General features: G+C 35.1%; 1 protein-coding gene across 1 annotated transcript; it reads right to left on the bottom strand.

Annotated features, from left to right (window-relative positions):
* Nucleotides 1-1,599: 1,599 nt before the first annotated feature.
* MED22 (Mediator complex subunit 22) lies at nt 1,600-19,314 on the bottom strand. Its single transcript, XM_069833390.1, has 3 exons — nt 19,018-19,314; nt 3,610-3,710; nt 1,600-1,882 (listed from the first exon to the last, which is right to left on the bottom strand). The coding sequence occupies exons 1-3, from the start codon at nt 19,118-19,120 to the stop codon at nt 1,664-1,666; spliced, it is 423 nt and encodes a 140-aa protein (XP_069689491.1). The 5' UTR covers nt 19,121-19,314; the 3' UTR covers nt 1,600-1,663.
* Between the last annotated feature and the right edge of the window lie 41 nt (nt 19,315-19,355).

Here is a 19,355-nt window from a genome sequence, read left to right as displayed (position 1 = left end):
GCATAATCGGTTAATAACACTTCGAGATGTGCAAATCTGGCTTTCAGGTATAGCTCCCTGTGAAGCAGACAAACAATTTTTCCCTTGAAATGATTCACTTCGAGATATGTTTAACATCAAACTGACTCAGGTCACCTTCTATCATCCTTAACATCTCAGAAGTGAGTGATGACGTTCCATGATTTAGTAATTAGATTTTGTATGATTACAGTAAAAAAATATGAAGAAATCTAAAGAAAATGAGAAGGAATCTTAAAAATGTGAAATTTAAGAACCCAGTGTAACACTTTCAACATAACAATCACAGGCTAAAATGAACAAAATAGAAAATTGACTGTTCTCGATGTTGTCATGAATAAGTATCTATCTCACTGCTGTCACTACCAGAAATGTAGCACAAAATATGCAAGAAACACGATAAAATTATAACTCTCCCTTAGACTTTTTTGAGCAGTGTACATGAAATCTCCCAACAAGTAAAGAAAATAGAATTCATAAAACGAGCTCTACACAAGCAAAAGAAAAGAGAGTACTGTCTGGACTGACTGAAGATACGAATAAGAGTGTCCTAAAATTGCTAGCATTGGAAACTATTTATAATAGATTCTCTAACAAAGAATGGCTCTATATTTTCAATGGTAGATCCCTATTGTCCAACCAAAATGGAGTATGTGCTGGTGCTACATGTTCACTTTTCTCGTTTTATAAAACCTTACGTTATGGAGCTAAAAATTTTGATGGAGAAGTTGAAGTCATCTATTGGACACTTCTAAATCCATTGTACCAGATCTCTTACATTCAACAAGTTGTTATAGTCAGTGATTCTGGAGCACCTATACTGCTATAATAGCCAATCTGTCACCTAAAAGTAAAAAAATGACTGATTGTTGGAAAATTATACTCTCTGATAAAGCTTAACAAAAGGATACTTTTTCAACATGCACTATTGGCACAATGGGGATTATCTGGTAATGAAACTGCTGACAGTCTTGCTAAGAAGGGAAGTAATATCTTACAAAACCCCATGTCAACTTAACGATTCCCAACAGTTAAAAGTTTAATCAACTCAAAATATCATACCATTTCCACGAAATTTCAAATAATAAAAGATAGGAGTGTCTCAATGTACAACAAAATTTAATTTCTGAATATTCAAGGAAAAGTGCACATGCATCCTTTAGATTACTCACACAGTATGACACGTGAACAAAATTGGAATTATTTCTTCACCACTTTGTCCATCATTTAGTCATGAGGAAAAAATGGATCAGAATCATTTTCAACGATTTCCAGAATTTCCTTTAAATCCACTATGTGTGAAAAATTTTGGACAACAAAAGAGTGAATGGCTTTACTGTCAACAATTCAGCTTTAGTTAATATTACAAATTTATCATTCAAGAAATGATAGCATAGCTTGTTAAGTAGCCTACTTGTTTATTGTCCAGAGATAATGCTCAGTATGGATGGAGACTTGCAACGAATCTAGCAAGACGTTTATGCATACGAGACCATTGCGAATTTCTGAGCAGACAGTATATATCAGAAAAAAGTAAAGTCACAGAAGTCCTGCAACAAGAAACCTGAGCAAAAACATATATTTTTTTGTGAGTGACTAGTATAATGTTTACTTTATTAGTAAAAAGTTTAAATATACAAAATATTTATTTGTAGATTGATGTATAATATTCTTCTTCTAAGTCATACAAGTCAGCGGCCATATCATCTCTAAGACTCATAAGTTTCTGATCACATTCTGCTTGTTTCGTACGAAATAACTTGGAATTCTGGGTGATGGCTTCGTTAACAGATGGAAAATCATTCAGAATTAGATATTGCTTTATGTCCGACACAAGCTTCATTAAAGACTCACCAGCCCGTACCTAAAAATAAATATAAATCCACTTAAAATTTATAAATAAGATATTGCATTATATTCATTACATATTAGGCTATTACTGATCACTCGTGAGCACATACATGAACACTACTTGCACTTCAGCTGTAAATAATAAATACAAATAATGATATAATTATATTATCTCACATTATTTATGGAAGTTGAAAAAAATGGAGCCCTACATAATGGACACAACATTATTTTATCCTACCTCCAAATACCTATAAATCAATTACACTGCGAAGTTAAAACTCAGCATTATTGCTAGACTGGGGATTATCTTTCTGTTCAAGTTTTATTTTCCTATAATGGCTCATATATTCTGCATGACACAGAGATATGACTGTTTATCTGTGCATGACGTCAGACACAGTTGTTAAGGTTATTGCCATAATGCTATCAGCATAACAGTTGCATAAGCCAAACAAAAATGATCCCAACTCCTAAACTGTAAAAGATAAATCAAAACAGATTGCATTTGTATTTTTGAAAAGGTCACATTTATTAATGTATTTCACTCACAATATGACCAATCTCAGTTGAAAGTCTATAAAACTAAGAAAAGTATTACATGTTTTTGAATTATTGTTTAAACAGTGTACAATTTTAGTTTTGGAATACAACATTTTTTGGATACGCTAGTCTTTATTCTTTCATTTATGGAGTTACATCAGTATTACGCGAAAATCTGCCCATTTCATTCTAGTGACCCTTGAATAATGTTTTTTTTTTTTTTTTTTAATTTTAATATATGAAGAGTCCACTGCAAGAATGATGGATGTCATTTGGAATACATTTTTCAGGAGAAGCAATTAAGTTTCAAATGCTTAGTGCTCAAAGCTTAACTGTGATTTTCCGATCATTACTGGACAATGACTATCAGTGTTAATGCCATATAACTCTCTATGTACATTCTATATGTCTTAAGCTATGCACTGACAGTCTGGGTTCATTTTCGACAAGAAAGTGACATCCATCATTCTAGCAGTGGACTCTTCATATGTTATTAACAAGACAAAAATCCAGACGTTTGTAATGGGCAGGGCATGTAGCACATAATTATAGGCGAATCCAGAAATGCACACATTGAAAGACACTCTTTCAGCTTTCCCAATGATGGGACTGCCTCATTGGACAAAGCATAATGAACATATTGAGTGAAAACAAAAACAGACCACAAAAGAGAAATGAGGGGAATGAACAAAAGGGAAAATTAAGTACAGGAAAGATAATAGCATGCATATAACAGGCCTAAAACATAGTAAACAAACAGATTAGACATTCGAGGAAAAGTATCCCTGTTTAGGAAACAAAGTACAGATGGTATTTTAAAATGGCAACTGATCCTCTGATAGCGGCAAGGGAAACATCACGAAAGTTGGGAAATGCATATAGGTAGTGTGTTAGTTGGGAGGTCGGAGGGAAGAAGATCTTTGAGAAGGCCGAGACATAGATGGGAAGATAATATTAAAATGGAATTGAGGGAGGTGGGATATGATGATAGAAACTGGATTAATCTTGCTCAGAATAGGGACTGATGGCGGACTTATGTGAGGGTGGCAATAAACTTTCAGGTTCTCTAAAAGCCATTTGTAAGTATTAACAAGATAAATGTTTGGTGAACTTCATTCAATATAGTCTCTGGAAGTTATTTGTCCAGAAAATAATAACTAAATTACATGAAAGATAAACTAAAATACACACACTTACAATATTTGCAGCTCGAACATGCATTTCATAAGTATCTTGTTCACTCTGTGTCATCTTCGATAATTGAGTTTCACTTTCTCCTTTGGCCAGTTTTACAATTTCTGAAATGTCATAATCAAAAAACTATGAGGTTATGCTTAATTTGAGAATTTAAAGTAGGGAAATTGTTGTATATGTGTATGCTGTCAGTGAGAGAATTTTAAATCTATTCAACAAGATTCTTTATTGTACCTTTTGGACCTCTGCAAATATGTTTTCATCCACTACAATAAACGTTTTTTATGTTACTGCAAAAATGTTTTTAACATATAAAAAGTATGTTTTGTACTTGTTCTGTTTCATGGCTGAAGACTAAATAATTTGACTTTAAAATATATGTAATAAAATAGGTCTACTCTGTTTCTATAGAGTAAAGCTTTTTTTATGCCTACATGATGTTTATAGCAGTTTGGGACATGGTGAAGTTTTGCACCTTGAATCTGTGATACATGATGCAGTATAACCCCGCTAGTCCGAACTAATTGGGACTGGGGTCTGTTCAAATTATCGAAATTTAGGATTAGGCAGGGCAAAGGAATGCAAGCTGGGACACCATGCCTTATCCCCTCCCACCTTTCACTGTCCATCGCTTTGTTCAGTTTCGAGGTCTAATTCATTCACTAGTGATAAAGTAAGTTACATTGTACATTTTGTGTTTGCAAGTACTTTAGCATTAAATTTTTCGAGTTTCAGTTCAAATATTCTTTTTTTTTTCCTTCCTCTTCTCTCTCTCTCTCTTTGGACAGGTCCGATTATTCGGATTTTGGATTAGCAGGGTTCTACTGTACTACAATTTCCCTTACTACTTACTTTTTATAAAGAAAAAAAATTCTTTGCAATATATGCAATTTAATTTAAACATTTTACAAGAACATCCTTTTTACAGAGATATTCCAAAAAGTAGAACTGAAAAGAAAAGGGATGCTGATGATGATGTTCTGTAATCAGCTGTTAATGAAACTGTGAAAAGTGAAATTAAAGTTGATATTTGAAACAAAAGTGTTTTGAGTTTTTAGGAGAAACTTTGATCGTCATTAGTTGATTATTAATTAACATAGGTACTTAGAATGTATATAAAAAAGAATAATTAGTTGTGGGAAAGTGCAGAAAAAAAGAAACCGATTTTTAAAACATCTTAAATTACGGCAGATATATTTAAGTCAATTAAAATTGATAATAAGTATTATTTGTTTTCTCAAACATTCACTATGTCCCATCCATTAAAAGATAATCCAGGTTGTGCTGTAAATACAAAAATAGCTAGGATGAGCAACTCTCCCGTATTTTCTGGGAACTCTGCATTTGAGCTAATTTTTTTGGATTCTCCCGGCTCCCGTAGTTTTTTTTTATCAATCATGATCACTAATTTTTAAATGTAATGTAATAATACCCACCAAAAAAGTTAGGGCTAGATATAAACTCGCATTAATATCGATAGTTTAGAAGGTACCAATCAATACAATTATTTTCCGGTGATCCTGTAATCTTTGGTGTAACTGTAGGCAGGTAAGATTGTAAAGATTTTTTTTTTTCAGTTTATATAGTAAGAAAAAAAAATGTTTTGCAGCATCTTGTTGACAAAATATAAATAATTTAAAACTAAGAAATGTGCATATTTTAAAATATTATTGTAGGCTACTCGATATTGTAACCTAAATCATATTTATGTTATAAATTGAGTTTTATGTTGTAAACATAAACCGTTTCATCAATGAACCCTGACTTCAAACTCCAAAATTTATGCTGAAGTCTCCTGTACTTTTGTGACCAAGAGTTGGTCACCCTAAAAATATCACAAGACAAGGATTCCAAATAGATAAAGATCATACAAAATCCTAATACAATACACAAAATCAGCTGTTGCTACATTCCATCTTATTATACTCATAGGTCATGATTGTCTGAGTAGACACTTGCACAGAACTGGTTTGTTCCATCACCAAGCTGTCCACTGTGTGGACATTATGAATGTGAAACATCTGAAGTCATTCCAAACTTTGAAGATGCATTCAGATATAGTCTCCAAATATTGGGAAACAAACAGGAAAATGATTTTGTTGTCAAATCTTGAGTAAAAATGATTTCGTCGTCAAATCTTGAGTAAAACACATACTGCACAAAGAGGGTTGCTAATAATGAACAAAATATTGAAGTGATAATGTATATAATGCATTAATTAGAGCTTACCCTGAGCTAAGTACACTCAATACACATAGATTTAAGAAACAAATCAGATTAATTATTTAATTGTTTAAGCTAATTGAGTTAAAAATTGATACTCTAATATTTATATACTTTTGTATTTTCTATTAGTATATTATTACATGCTGTATTATTTTACCATTTATTAATGTTATTGTGCTCAATGAACTCTCTTAATTTTGTGATATATTTTGTATAACTGATCTGAACTGCGCCCAAGCACAAGCTTCTGCTCTTTCGGGCTGCAATGCCTAATGTAGCTCAAGTGTAATGTATTAAATAAATAAATAAATAGAATAAATAAATTTCAGTGTGACGATAGCAAAAAAAAAAAAAAAAAAATTTCTTAACCAACAAGATTTCATTATGACTTTAGTAAATCTGAAGTCCTAAAATTTAACATTCAAGTATGCAAAGAAAATAACATTAAAACGAAAAACTTGACATTCAAATGAATCGAAAGAACAGATGTGGTTATGATGGCTGACACATTGCTGTTCCAAACCATAACATCCACAAGGCTTCCTCGTGCAGCATATTTTAATAAGAAGAGTTGTTATGTGTCCCCACCTTTTTTAAAGATGTTTGGCAAGATAAAGATTTCAGTAAAATAAAATATATATGAAACTGTCAATTCAATTGTAAATGTCCCTCCCAAGGTGTGTGAAGAAAAAGGCCCATTAACAGGATGCCTTTGCAACATCTGGAGGAAAAGACAGGGCTGAATATTAAAGCTGTTGGGAACCATGTACACTAGGCTGTATCGAACATTTTTTTTCGAATTTCAAAATGCGCCACATCTAACAAGTTGCTTACTAGCCTCATATGAATGCACAAAATATTTTAAGCAGATTCGATAACTTTTCACCGAGGAGCAACCCCTTCAACTACTTAAAAACATGCAAAAATGTAAAATTTAAGGAATTGTACCATATAACTCTTTGCAATTCTGTACTGTGCAGTTTGATATTTTACAGTTGTGATCTACGTTTCATTCGAAAGACATATGTTCAGCAGATGACCTGAGTACGAGAGTCCTGCAACATACTGAGATATGATCAGATATTATTTTTATACACGTCTAAATTTGAAAATAGAAAGAAGTAAAGAACCAGCAAAAAGTGAAATTTCTAATGCTGTTGTGAAGAAAGCGAAAGAAGCATGCTTAAAGGCATGCATCAATTCCAACAGTTTGGATGCGTCAGATTCACCGAATGTTCATAGATTACCACAATAAAATTTTCAATATAAAAAAGTCACCAGTTGGTATCAACTTCTACGGAAGGAAGGATCAGACGACTCTTCTAAAGAAAGGAACCAGAAACCACATGACACCACTAATGAAGGCCTCTACATACTATTAGAAGAACTGAGTAATAAATATCTTGATCAGCAATTGTAACTCCACCAGCCACAGTAAAAAAACACTGCTTCGTCATTTATCAGTAACCTGAAAACACACAACACAGATGCAGCAATTTGATGTGACAGAACAATCACAAATACCAGTGCTAAAGTTAGTGTGATTCAAGACTGAAAATCATGTTGGGTGTCAACTCCATTGATTTGTCTTCATTTTGCCACCGAGACATCTACTAAAGCATATGGACAGAAATGTGACAGGTCCATCATCTTTCATAGGACTGATTGGAAAACTTCTAGAAAACTGTGAAATCCAAGAAGTAGTAACTTTCAGTCCTATCACAGCTGAGGTGCTAGAAGTAAGTGTTATCGATCTAATTAGCCGTTAGTAATATGTGTGTAAAATTTCAAGCTAGCAATCCCAAAAACTGTGCAGCTCAGAAATTTTACCTACAATTACCTATAAACCGGCAAAAATTTCCAGAGTTACAGCCTACACCAAGTGAAAAGTTACTCTCAAATATTTGTCATAAAACCATAAATCGATAAACTTCATGGTCCCTGCTTCTCGGTCAACATTTTTAAAAAAACTGACAGATTTGGACATTCTGTTTTAAGACTAAAATGCAACTTTTTAGGGATGGCGCACTTCGAAATTCAGAAAAAAAAATTTAAGGCCAATTTTCAATACAGTCTAATGTGCACCCAGTACCATTTCTCCCTCCTGTTCATTTCAGAAGTCACATGCTAAATGATGCTCCAATATGTATGTTGACTACTTGCAGAATTTTAGAAAGACAGTGAAATCATATGATCCAGCATTTTTAATACTGGACAATCCCGAACACATTTTAATCACTACAATGAAGTTAGCAGGACAAAGTTCAGTTTTCATGTTTATTCTTCACCCACACACATTTAATAAATTGCCTTATAATCCTTGGACAGACTCGTGTTTGAACCCTATAAGACTTATAGCAAAGTTGTTAAGAACTGGATTTCAATTTATGATTTGTCATCTACACTAAGTAGAAATTTTAACAAAATATTTATCATAGAAAACACTAAAAATGTCAAAACTAGTAGAGAAATTTAATCTGTCAGCAAAGTGCTGTGAAGGGAATGTCTCTATCTCAAATTCACCAAGATATGACAGGTACCTCAGGAGAATCTACTGCATCTTATGGTATAGTAAAATGGCGGTGTATAATGTTTAAATCTGGGAGAACATGGTGGCAGCCCTTCTAGAATTGTCATATCAGAAAACATCAATGAAGTGCATTGAAGTGAACATCAATGCTGCAAGATTGACAAGTCACCATCAAGGATATAGTAGAGGAAGGAGGCTTCTCATACCACAGTGTGAACAATATTTTGGTATACGAATTGCGCTATGATTCTAAAACCAAAAGGTTCACCCACCCCTAAAAAATTCAAGGTGCAGCCATCAGGAGGCAAAGTTTTGCTCTATGTTTTTTGGGATGCCCAAGCTGTTATTTTAACAGACCATTTGCAGAAAGGAGCCACAATAACAGATCTTTATTATGAAAATTTAATTGAAAAATTCTGGGATGCTATCAGGGAGAAACATCGTGGCAAGTTGAGGTAAAAGGTTCTTTTCCACCACGGCAATGCTTCAAGTCACAAGTCCTTAGTTGTAATGGCTGCAATTTCAACAGCAGGATTTCAATTGCTGGACCATCCATCCTACTCACCAGATCTAGTACCCAGCAACTTCCGGTTATTCTCAAAACTCAAAGAACCTGCATGGAAAGAAATTTTCATCCAATAATGAAGTCACGCAGTTCGTAAACCAGTGGTTTGCAGAGGTTGAGCAACCCTTCTTCTAGGAAGTTGTGGAAATGTTGGAGCATCAGTAGATGAAATAGAAAAATGTAAGTGGGTCATAATTTAGGTTTCTTTAACACTAGGAAGTTGTTTGTATAACAAAATTCTTGACTAAAAATTGGTTTTGTGTTACATAAATATTTCTCTTGGGAGGATTCAGGTTAGTGCGACACCTCTCTTACAGAAACAGCCATTAAGAAGTATGGTTTTTATTTGTACTAAACAAATGTAATTTATTATTTTTATAACGACACATTTTAATAAGTAATTTTTATAGCAACCTTGGCAATATTTAGCATTTAAAAATTCATATTCTACGGACATTAAGCAGAGATTATCATTGAGAGGAACTCGCAGGTAGACAGCAATGTTATTATTAGTGTCAAATATCGTTTTCAGTTACTGTGGCAAAAGAATTGTATGGACCAAGAACTGGAATTCTAAGAAAATGAGGTGTAATCTGAGGTAGGCCAAACTGTTTCTTCTGTTGTGCTAGCAATCCTTTACAAACAATAGCAGACCAACTTATATACCTTTCTGTATCCAGACATTCAGTTCAAACTGTAACTTAAGACAATAAGTTTGCAAACAGATGTTACATACAGTAGGCTACAATGAAGCAATGAGCAAAGAAAAATGTTGAGTGTGGAAGAAAATGAACAGGTTCGTGTAAAAAGGAAGCTCATGTGTGTCATGAATTTGGTTTGGTTAGGGAAGAATGGAGAATGATTTATAGTTGCAAAACAAAAGCAGAAGAAAGTTCGATGAATAAGCCTTAGTGGCAATGAATGTTGCTCTAAATAATGATTAATTAACATATTGCTTAGAACTGAAAGTATGGACAGACAGTTACTCAGACCGGGTGTGAAACTTTTGATTATTAACTGTTAAAATACTGTGACAGCGACGTGAGATTCGAACTCACGACCAGCGTCCCGCGAGAGAGAGCATATCGCGCGGGCTTCATGAAGCATGAGGGACGGCGCGACGAGGGAAAAGGGAAAGGCCCACGCGACGAGGGGAGAGTGCACGCGCAACTGCTGCATGCGGAGTAAGGGGGAATGGACCTTCTCGACCCTTCCAGAAAATGCGTCGAAGTGGAGATATCCAGATAATTCTCTACACACCTGTAGAAGGTTCTCGCAACTATGATTTTGCTATAAAAGAAGAAGCGCCAGCGAACTAGAGCAGAGTTTTCAGTTATTCAGTCAGTGAGAAAGTCAGAGCAAGCCAGCCGGAGTTCGACTCGAGTGTGCGTCCGCATCTGCGTCAGCATCCGAAGGCCTGAGTTCGAGTGCAGTGGACCGCAGTTGGAGGGACCTGAGTTTGAGTGCAGTGGACCGCAGTTGGAGGGACCCGAGTTCGAGTACAGTGAACTGTCTCTGAAGGTCTGTGGTTCGAGATACCGTGAACTCGAGTGACTGAGATAGAAGAACTGTGAACTGAGAACTGGTAGTTCTGATTTGTAAATAGTGCTTTGTAAATATTAGTTAAGATTAACAGTTCATTGTTGTACGTAATATTCCAAGTAAATTGTCATTGTCGTCGGTGGAGTGCTATAACGAATACGGTGTTGAGTGAAGATCCAATTGTTGACGAGAGCGTTTAAGGTGAATTGTAGAAAGGAATTATTGTTGTGACGAATAAATTACATTGTTGTTACTAATAAAATTCACAATACTTTAAATTCATAAAACTGTTCTTAAGCATACTGAATCCCAAACTTTAGTCTCTGAAGATTACGGGGGGGGGGGGGGGGGAGGACAAATTTTAATATCTGACTTACCTCTCAATGATGAAAAAGGACAATGCCTAGAGAGGGAAAGAAAAACCATACAACTTCAAACACCACTTATTTACATGTGTGCTGTTCACGCAACGCAACGATGTCGTGAATGACAATGATTCCAACGTTAATATTATTAGAACAGCATGAAAGCACCTGTTTTAAAGTAATGATAAATTCATTGGTAAAAATTCAATAGGGATGAGAAACTTTCGAACCACTCTGTACATTCATTTGAAATGCAAGATGCCTTCTAACAATTCAGGAAGCCCAGAAACAATCTGCAGATGAAGAAATGGAGGACAAAAATGGCTTACATCAAGGCCAATTCTTTACTATCAACCGTCTAATACCTTCAGGAGAGGAGATTAACTGTGAATGACAGCTTTGATTAGAAATGTGGAAGATAAATTGGATAGTGTGCATGGTGAATTGGTGAGAGCAAATCTTCAACACTGAACAAGTGTTGGACAAAAATCGAGGCTACAAAACCTTGTGTTCAATTACTGTTAAAGAAATGCCATGAAAAAACTTTACAACAGTGCAATTACAAGAGGAATTAATCTCACTTTTCAAGTAAATTTCTTTAAAATCCTCTTTTCCTTCTAAATATTCCAGTATAGTTTTCACATTTCCCTCTCATGCTTTATCATATGATTCTTTTGTAACAGTTTGATAAAAATTGAGCATTTTAACGGCAATATGTGTCTTTTTTATACTGGCCTAGGCACAACAGAAAAACATAAGAAAATATCAAACAGGTCTAGTCTCCAAAATACCATGGTAATGTGAAAAGGTCAGATTTGTTCCTGTGTAGACCCTATAAATATATGGGCGCATAACTGATATTTATTTTTAATAGACTATATTATAGTACCTACATTTTATAACATGCAATAATGACTCAAGTGCCTTGTCCTGGCATTCTGAAGCTGTTGAAAAACATTAGTACCAACTATCAGTAGGCCTATTTAAATCATAATTTTGTGATCTTCTTGCTTTATGAGTTGTAGGCCTACCTTTGAACAGCTATTATAGTGAGCCACTTAAACATTTCATGACAAGTTTGGTCCACGATAAAACACTAATTTTTACCCCACAGTCATTCCACAGTAACAGATGGGATAGTTAGAGAGTTCTCTTCAATACAAATTAGCAGTTTTGTAATATGTTTTTCAGAACTAAATTGTCATAACTACACTGTTCAAAAGAATGAGCAGAACATATTTTTGAACGTCTGTTATGTTACTGTAATTTTGACACAGGTGGTACCAGTGATCTTATTGCAACGTCAGAATCATACTGTGTCTATATTCTAGCCCTGCAGTGCCAGGAGACCCCTCAAAACAAAGTGAATACCAGACTGAAGTTGTCATTTGTGGAGTTCGTATTTCATTGAACACATAGGCTATATGAGACATCTTAGCGACATAAAAGTCACTTTGATCCAGAAAGGGTGGACTTTTCGTCGTGTTGCCGAGGACTTCAATGTATCCCCGTTTATCATTTATGAAATCGAAAGGAGAGAGATCAGTTGACCAGGTGGATTGGACAAGGTCATCGACACATCACAACCCAAAATGAAGACCAATATTTGGTCATTTCTGCTTTGCGTCATCATATCTCCACTGCCAGAGAACTGCAATAAGATCTCAGAAGAGCAACTGGAGTCACAGTATCCGATCACATTGTTACGACCCAGACAACCTGTTCGAGTGCCTTGCTTAACATGGCAACACCAAGCAGCTCGCCTTCTATTTGGCCATAACCACATCAATTGGTAACTTTGCCATTAGAGAATTCTGCTGTTCACGATTTCCCCAGATTCAAAGTGATGGCTGTGTATGGAGAGACGTGTGAGCGTTACTTGCCAAATGTTGTATAGTAAGTGGATAGATTCGGACTAGGTTCTGTGATGGTGTGGGGTAGCTTTACTGTCACTGTCTGTGGCTGTCTTACCGCTAAGGAGTACATCAGTCAGATCTTGTTAGACCATGTGGTGGCTATTGCATATGATGTTGGCCCTGAATTCCTTCTCATGCACAATAATACCAGGTCACATGTAGTGGGCGACACCAGGATGTCTTGAGAAGGCTTCAAATTCATTGGTGAGTTCTGACTTGGATCCCAACGAGCTTGACAGAAGTGTTCATGATCGTCCTATTGCACCACAGACTCCCCAGGTCTCACTGAATTTTTATTTATTTTACTGGGTTATTTTACGATGCTGTATCAACATCTAGGTTATTTAGCATCTGAATGAAATGAAGGTGATAATGCCGGTGAAATGAGTCCGGGGTCCAGCACCGAAAGTTACCCAGCATTTGCTCGTATTGAGAGAAAACCCCGGAAAAAACCTCAACCAGGTAACTTGCCCCAACCGGGATTCGCGGCCAGATGTGCTGACTGTTACTCCACAGGTGTGGATGTCTCATTGAAGATTAGGAACAGATACCACAGAGTGACCTCCATAGTCTTGTATGGTGTCAGGCTGTGATAAATCCTCATGCAGGATGCAATACTATAATCCTCAGACTTTAAAGAAAACCAAACTGGATAACTTGATACTTGATGAATGGCTATTCCCACTTTGCTTTTGCCACTGTTTGGACATTTAAGTTTGTTTTGTAAAAATGAATGAGAATCAAATGATGTTTCGTTGTGTAATGTATCTGTAAAGAATACAGGTATATCCGGTAGCAGTGCTAGTTGTCAATTATTGTTCTATGCAGTATGGCATATGTTCAAAAACGTGTTCTGCTAATTCTTTTGAACAGTGTATATACAATCCAGTAGATAGACCTATACTTTCAAACTGTCAAAAGTGGAAGCAGTATGTATCGTAAACTAAGCTGAAAACAGATAATTTCATTATGGGACACGATTTAGACATCCACCTCACTACTGCATATTTAAGGTAAAATTTCTGTGATTTTATTTGAAGTTAGTTAATTACATTGTGAAGTAGCCTACAGTGCTCTTTTAGTCTCTTATTTAAACATACCTAAAACTTTAAATTAAAATAATACATTTTTTCAGAATTCATTACTCTCTGTTACATAAGTGAGGGAATGGAACAGTTTCGGTACTGTAGTCATGAATTGGATAATACTAGATTACTTAAATTTAAACATTTATAATATTTTTCTGTACTGGAACTCTTTTTTTAACAATATAATTTATACGTTTACTTTAAGAAACCCATACATTTTATTTATTAGGGCTAACGACTCTTTTATTATTCTCTTAATTTTATCACTGTTTCCTGATTCTTTTTAGGAAATTCATAGACAATCTTTGCAAACTGAATAAGTTGGGATTCAAGGGGGCTATTTAGTATCAGATTAAAATATACAAAGGACACATCTTGCTCATTAATTCTGAACACTTTTCCACAGAACTCTTCATCCTCTAAACTTCCTTAAGATATTCAACATTTTGATACTTTCTCTGGGCCTTATTTTCTCCAAAAGACTGAACCAACAAGTACATTTCTTCCTTTATTTAACTTTACTTTATCTTTAATGGCATTTCTATTTCTGCTTCCCCATCACTGTCCTCTGATGAATACTGAATATTATTCATGGGATAAATCATCACTTACCACTGCATAAGACATAGTTGTATCTTCTATCCAAGCAACACATGTGAAAATAGTCACTTTCTCAATGAAATTCGTCCTGACTCACAGCATAGTCAAACTGTAGAATCAAGTCTCCAATGCCCAAAATGTTTTCCTGCACTAACTTGACAAAGCAATTCATTTTTAGATTTGACAGTTGAAACAGGGTCATTCCACAGTAAGGGTTATGTTAGTACAGGACATTCAAAATGTTATGTATTCAAAACTAATAAAAATATTCATATCCTGTTTTGTAAGTTTTATATATCTCAAAACCTGTTACTAAATTCCATATCAATTTAATGGAATATTATTACTATTATTTACTGAATAAACAATAAAATGCAGTGTTAGTCACAGGACCAATAAATGTTGATATAATACGAAGATCATTTTCAGTCCTCTAATTCACAGCAGTCATAAGGAGGATAGGATTGTAAGCTTAATATGCAAGAGTACTGTCATTGTAAAACAAAATGAGACATCATTAATTAATTTATTACTCTTTGTTAAAATATTAGGGGGGGGGGGGGAATGTGAAATGAAGTCATGTTAGTCACAGGATATGGGTCATGTTAGTTACATGACATATTCGTCCACCAATGTAAATGAAGCCACCAAATGATCTGTATACATTTATTTACCAAATGAAAATGACAACTTTGGGCTAATTATTTAATTTGTCACATCCAATTAAAAATGCAGGTTTATAGTGACCACTGTTATCTCGGATGGGATACGTACTTTCTTAATAACCATGTCTAAATGTTAAATGTCATGGTTTATTTAACGACGTTCGCAACTGCCGAAGTTATATCAGCGTCGCCAGTGTGCCAGGATTTTATCCCGCAGGAGTTCTTTTACATGCCAGTAAATCTACTGACATGAGCCTGTCGCATTTAAGCACACTTAAATGCCATCAACCTGGCCCGGGATTGAACCCGTAACCTCGGACATAGAAGGCCAGCACTATACTAGCTGTGCCAACCAGGTCGACTAACCGTGTCTATATCAACCACAATTCTGTCTTCATACTCTGGAAGACAGAATATTTGTTTTTTGCTCGGTCTGTTGTTTTGTAGCAAATAACTTTAAGTTTCCCCTCTTGTGTCACATTTTTGTGATTTGCCCAAGGTGCAATTTCATGCTCCATGGTACTAAAATAAAACTCCCTATTGCGTAATTTCCTTTACATTTGGATTCATTTACAAAGTGGTGTTCTTCTGCTTCCAAGTTACCTATCATCATTAACAACACTTTCCTGAAATGAAAAACAAAACTACAAATAATTAGTCAATTGCACTTACTAGGCCTCCTACTAGACTACCCGACCAGTTAAGATTTGAGGAGCGTTTTGTTAAACTTGATAGATGTAAAATTTTGCGAAAATGAGTTACACATCACAATCATATGACATTTAGTTTCTGCATCATCCTATGCAGTCAGATTTTGCATAACTCGATTCAAACTGAACGTAAAGAATGGAGAAATTGTAGAGTTTTTGCAAAACTCGATAGATGCAAGCTCATAGTTATAGCAAAACTCGATAGATGATTTTCAACGATAGGGAGGAGCAATCATTTGTTGACCATCTTATCAAGTTATCAGAGTTTGGGTTTCCTGTGAATGAAACTGATTTTAGAATGACTGTGCAATAAGTTATTATCTGCAATGCAAAGGTGTAAGTGTGCCTAAATTCAAGGACAATACCCCAGCCTCTGATTGGATCAAAAAATTTCTCCATGATCACCCTGAAGTAACAGTGAGGTTTGCGCAAAATATAGATCTGTATCGGTGAAGAGGAACAACTATTTAGTCCTAGAGTTGAATGATTACTACTGCAAATAATCCTTGTATTTTTATTTGTTTTCCAGTTTTTTGTGTCTGCTTTTGTACCCCTCAAATTACTTTAAAAAAATTAAAATAAATAGAAATGTTTGTAAAATTGTATTATTCACCTAGTTTATATCCTTCACCTAGGCCTACAGAAAATGATGACTTTTTATACAAAGAAATTATCATTGTTTATTAAGAATCATTTTTATATCATAATATAGGGATGACATTGTCTCACTATTTCCTGTAAAAGCTTATTCACTAGTTTTTGAGATTCGAGACAAAGTCACTCCAGGTCAAGGTGAAATTGTCCCACTTTTATGAAAAAAAATATATATATACCTGTATATGTGGACTTAGGAAATTGCAGTAGCTCTGAAAAATGGCTTTAAATTATTATACATCTTGATTACATAACTTTTAACACTGTATCACTTTGGAATATGTATTACAGTAAAACCCCGATATGACGCTGTTCAAGGGACCAGGTGTAAAATGCGTATTAACCGGGACCGTGTATTAGGCGGGTATACTAATTTTGACTTATGTACAGTATCTATTAGTATTTTTCTTTATTGAAATACATGATTCATGAAAGGTAATACAGTATTACTTCATTATGTAATTACTGTACTGTACGTCAAAGACATTTACAATATGTACTGTACTTAACTCTTTCGAAAAAAAAAAGCCATTTATAGTTGTTTGCCGTGTGCGTGTTCTCCAAGTCCTCATGTTTACCACACTTCAGTTTCTGCGCTTACATCCTCCTGACGTCGCAGCTGTAGTGATTGAGTCGCGATTTTTTATTATCGTTCTTAATGTCGATGATGAGATTCCTAATGCATCAGACAGTTGTTTCTGAGTAAGACAAAGAAAGGGCTTTTCGTTTAACAGTCATTGCAATCACATTCACAGACACTTCAATACACAAAAGGACAACAAACTGCCCAGCAAAAATTTCCAGAATTTTATTACGGCTGAGTGAGGAATGTTGTTTGAGACAGAGGGTTAGCACGAGGGTGAGGTATTGTAACTGTATGTAGGCTTTAACCACGCAGATAAGGAGTCGAATAAGAGAGCGTAACAAGAGGGTTGGGTATACTAAGGTATGAAGTATGAAGGTTTAAATGCGCAGATAAAGGGTCGAATACCAATATTTTTCAGGTTAATGGCACCAGTAAGTTCAGTGACCAAGATGTTTCATTGCTGTTATAGTACATTGCTGAAAATTACATCGAAAATATTCCACAAAAACAGCATATTATGCGGGACTTGAGCGCAACAAACAGGGTATTTTATAAAGGCGTTATATCTTAAATGTGCAGGGACCAGACAAAGAAAGCATATTACACGGGATAGCAAAATAAGCGGGCGTGTCTTATCGAGGTTTTACTGTATATTGTCTTTCTCGTGTTAAATATTACTGTACCTGATTAACATGTTTCGGTCTGTTATTGACAGTTCTGAAGAAGGTCAATAATGGACCGAAATATGTTAACCAGGTACAGTAATATTTAACACGAGAAAGACATATAATACATATTCCGAAATTTAAATTATTCATTAGACACTAAACAGTTTGAGAATAATAGCCTATTCTATAAATTTACAAAAATACTTTTCACACAATAAAAAAGTTTTAAAGGCAAAAATTAAATGTGAAACACAGGAACGCCATTTCATAATTTCAATTAAGAAACAGCCAAACGAATTATCTTTGCACCAAAAAGCAGATACTCCCTGGACCAAAAATACACAAATTCAATCTTCTAACACGATTTTTTTGTTTGAATACTTTCGTTTTATAGTTTATTTCAGCGATTTTAAAAAAAGTAAGAAGTGGCGTTCCTGTAATTCACAATTACCCAATGTGTCTCATGCAGCCAATCATAACTCTTAAAGCAGGGCTGGGGAGCCATTATGCCTTCTCTTCAACCCTTTTCTTCCTCAACCGAACACCGTGCAGTGTTGATGCCATGACAGATGAATATTAATCATCCCCGTTTAGAGGTTGGATTCATTCCCAGTGCCCAGCCCTGACTTAAAGTATGATCATCCTAGTTTCCTTATAATTCTTCTATAAAAGAAACTGCGGTATTTAGGTATGTGGGTCACACACCTTTCTAGAATAAGGATCTTGCTCAAAACAATTCAGGTAATCTCTTATATGCATTCTATGCTTGAATATTGGTTTCCTTAAAATTATGGTATAATAAAACTAAGTGTAGTCACCTCAGCTAAAACTCAATATTTGTTGCGGTGAAACTAGGGCTGAGGTAGTTCCGATTTCAGAAGTGAAAATCGTTCAATTTATAATTTTAAAGATACGATGGAACGATATGTCCTATCACTTTAATCGTTTCAACTAACCCACTAACCTTGTCACATACTTCGATTTAATGTCACTTATCTATCCCCCTCATTTAACCCATCTAACCATAAAGAACGTACGTCACAAGGTTAGTGGGTTAGTTGAGGTGATCATTTAAGTGATATGACATCATACCTTTCCATCGTATCTTAAATTTCCGTTTTCTTTTATGTGTGTATGTGAAGATGCAGTTGATCGTATATGCAAGGCGTATAAGCAGAGTACGATGAGAACTACCTCAACGCCAGGTTAGCCTTTGTTGCTGCCACCAGTTTCCCTGTAGTCACTCACTGTGTGCACTACGTAACAAACCAGTTGTGAAATACACTGTAGGCCTACCTTCAAAATTTTCTAACATCGATTTCACGTCATCCTTCAATCTTGTTGTATACGACTTAAGTAGAGCTTCCTTGCTTTGTGGCAAACCTCTAGGATGAGCCATTCTTTTCAATCAGATTGTCTATAAAATTATATCGACCAATAATAACCTTAACTACTGTACGTAAGTTAACATAAGTGTATAATTTGTAACCTGCAAACGGAAATCACTTCAGAAGTAGGCTATGATAAACCTAACGTTGTTATTGTTGTAAGTATTGTTGACAAACATTAATACTGGTTGCGTTCAGTTTTCAATAGTAGAGATGGAAGAAAAAATCACTAGCAGCGATTTTTCA

Source organism: Periplaneta americana, chromosome 8, assembly GCF_040183065.1.
Source record: "Periplaneta americana isolate PAMFEO1 chromosome 8, P.americana_PAMFEO1_priV1, whole genome shotgun sequence".
Classification (NCBI taxonomy): Eukaryota; Metazoa; Arthropoda; class Insecta; order Blattodea; family Blattidae; genus Periplaneta; species Periplaneta americana.
This window is presented reverse-complemented; position numbering and strand designations above follow the sequence as displayed.